Source organism: Temnothorax curvispinosus, unplaced genomic scaffold (assembly GCF_003070985.1).
Source record: "Temnothorax curvispinosus isolate PA1 unplaced genomic scaffold, ASM307098v1 QBEX01001427.1, whole genome shotgun sequence".
Lineage (NCBI taxonomy): Eukaryota > Metazoa > Arthropoda > Insecta > Hymenoptera > Formicidae > Temnothorax > Temnothorax curvispinosus.
In genome coordinates this window covers 61,529-62,356 of record NW_020211207.1, presented here as the reverse complement: position 1 = coordinate 62,356, position 828 = coordinate 61,529, and the positions used below count along the sequence as shown (strand labels likewise).

At 34.3% G+C, this 828-nt stretch overlaps 1 protein-coding gene across 2 annotated transcripts in view; it reads right to left on the bottom strand.

Annotated features, from left to right (window-relative positions):
* LOC112463490 (gamma-tubulin complex component 4) overlaps window positions 1–828 on the bottom strand; it is a 3,644-nt gene extending 2,816 nt beyond the window's left edge. The window contains exons 1-4 of one of the 2 annotated variants that reach the window (XM_025029915.1): window positions 740–828; window positions 473–557; window positions 203–329; window positions 1–111 (exon numbers count right to left, since the gene is read on the bottom strand). The exon at window positions 1–111 is cut by the window's left edge and continues 133 nt beyond it. In XM_025029915.1, coding sequence (XP_024885683.1) covers window positions 1–111; window positions 203–329; window positions 473–541 — 307 coding nt within the window. In that variant the 5' untranslated portion in view covers window positions 542–557; window positions 740–828. Of the gene's footprint in view, window positions 112–202; window positions 330–472; window positions 558–739 lie in introns of those variants that run through there. The other variant, XM_025029921.1, reaches the window with a different exon arrangement.

Sequence of the window (828 nt, the reverse complement as noted above, 5' to 3'; positions counted from 1 at the left end):
GGTTGTTCAAGACTGTGTTCTCCAATTCGATTATTTCTTCGCGAAACGGCTCCAGCGCTTGATCCATTCCGTTGCACAGAGCACGTATGTACAGACCGGGAGCGACATATTCTGTGGAACAAAATGATTAAATTGAATTGACAAATGAGACAATTATATGTCGAATTGCGTAAAATACGTTTCGTCAGAGTTCTTCTCAAACCTTTCGCATCCTCGCTGCTTACTGCGTGTATGAAGTTTCGTACAACGTTGCATTCCTTCACAACATCCAATATCTTATTGAGCAGCGCTCGTTCGCCAGGATGTAAGTATTTATCGAGATCTACGGACTGGAAGAGAAATTGAATGATTTGACGAAAAGCACATAAAGATAATGTTCATTTTTAATTGTATATTACTATATATACTATTTATACGTTATATATATTACTTAATTATTTCTATATTACATTTTGTTATAATATACACTCACATCTGCCTCTATTATCTGCGACACACTGGTCGAACATCCCCAAAGTGACAACAAGATCTCGTGCAACATTTTAAATATCAGGTACCTGGAAAATGATAAAAATTCATCAATTCCACGTTCATTTAATGCCATTTGATATTATGCTATACAAAAGAGATATATCTGTTCACACTCATACACGAGAACATTTAAATTATACAAGTAAAATAATAATTGTTCATTATCGATACAAACATTGCGAATAACAGGTTATAAAAATGTATGTACTTTAATTAATTGCAGTTGCTCATTATCTCCCCGTTTCCATTCTTATTTCGTCATTATAATTTGAGATCGCGTGTCGAGCTCTTGAAATT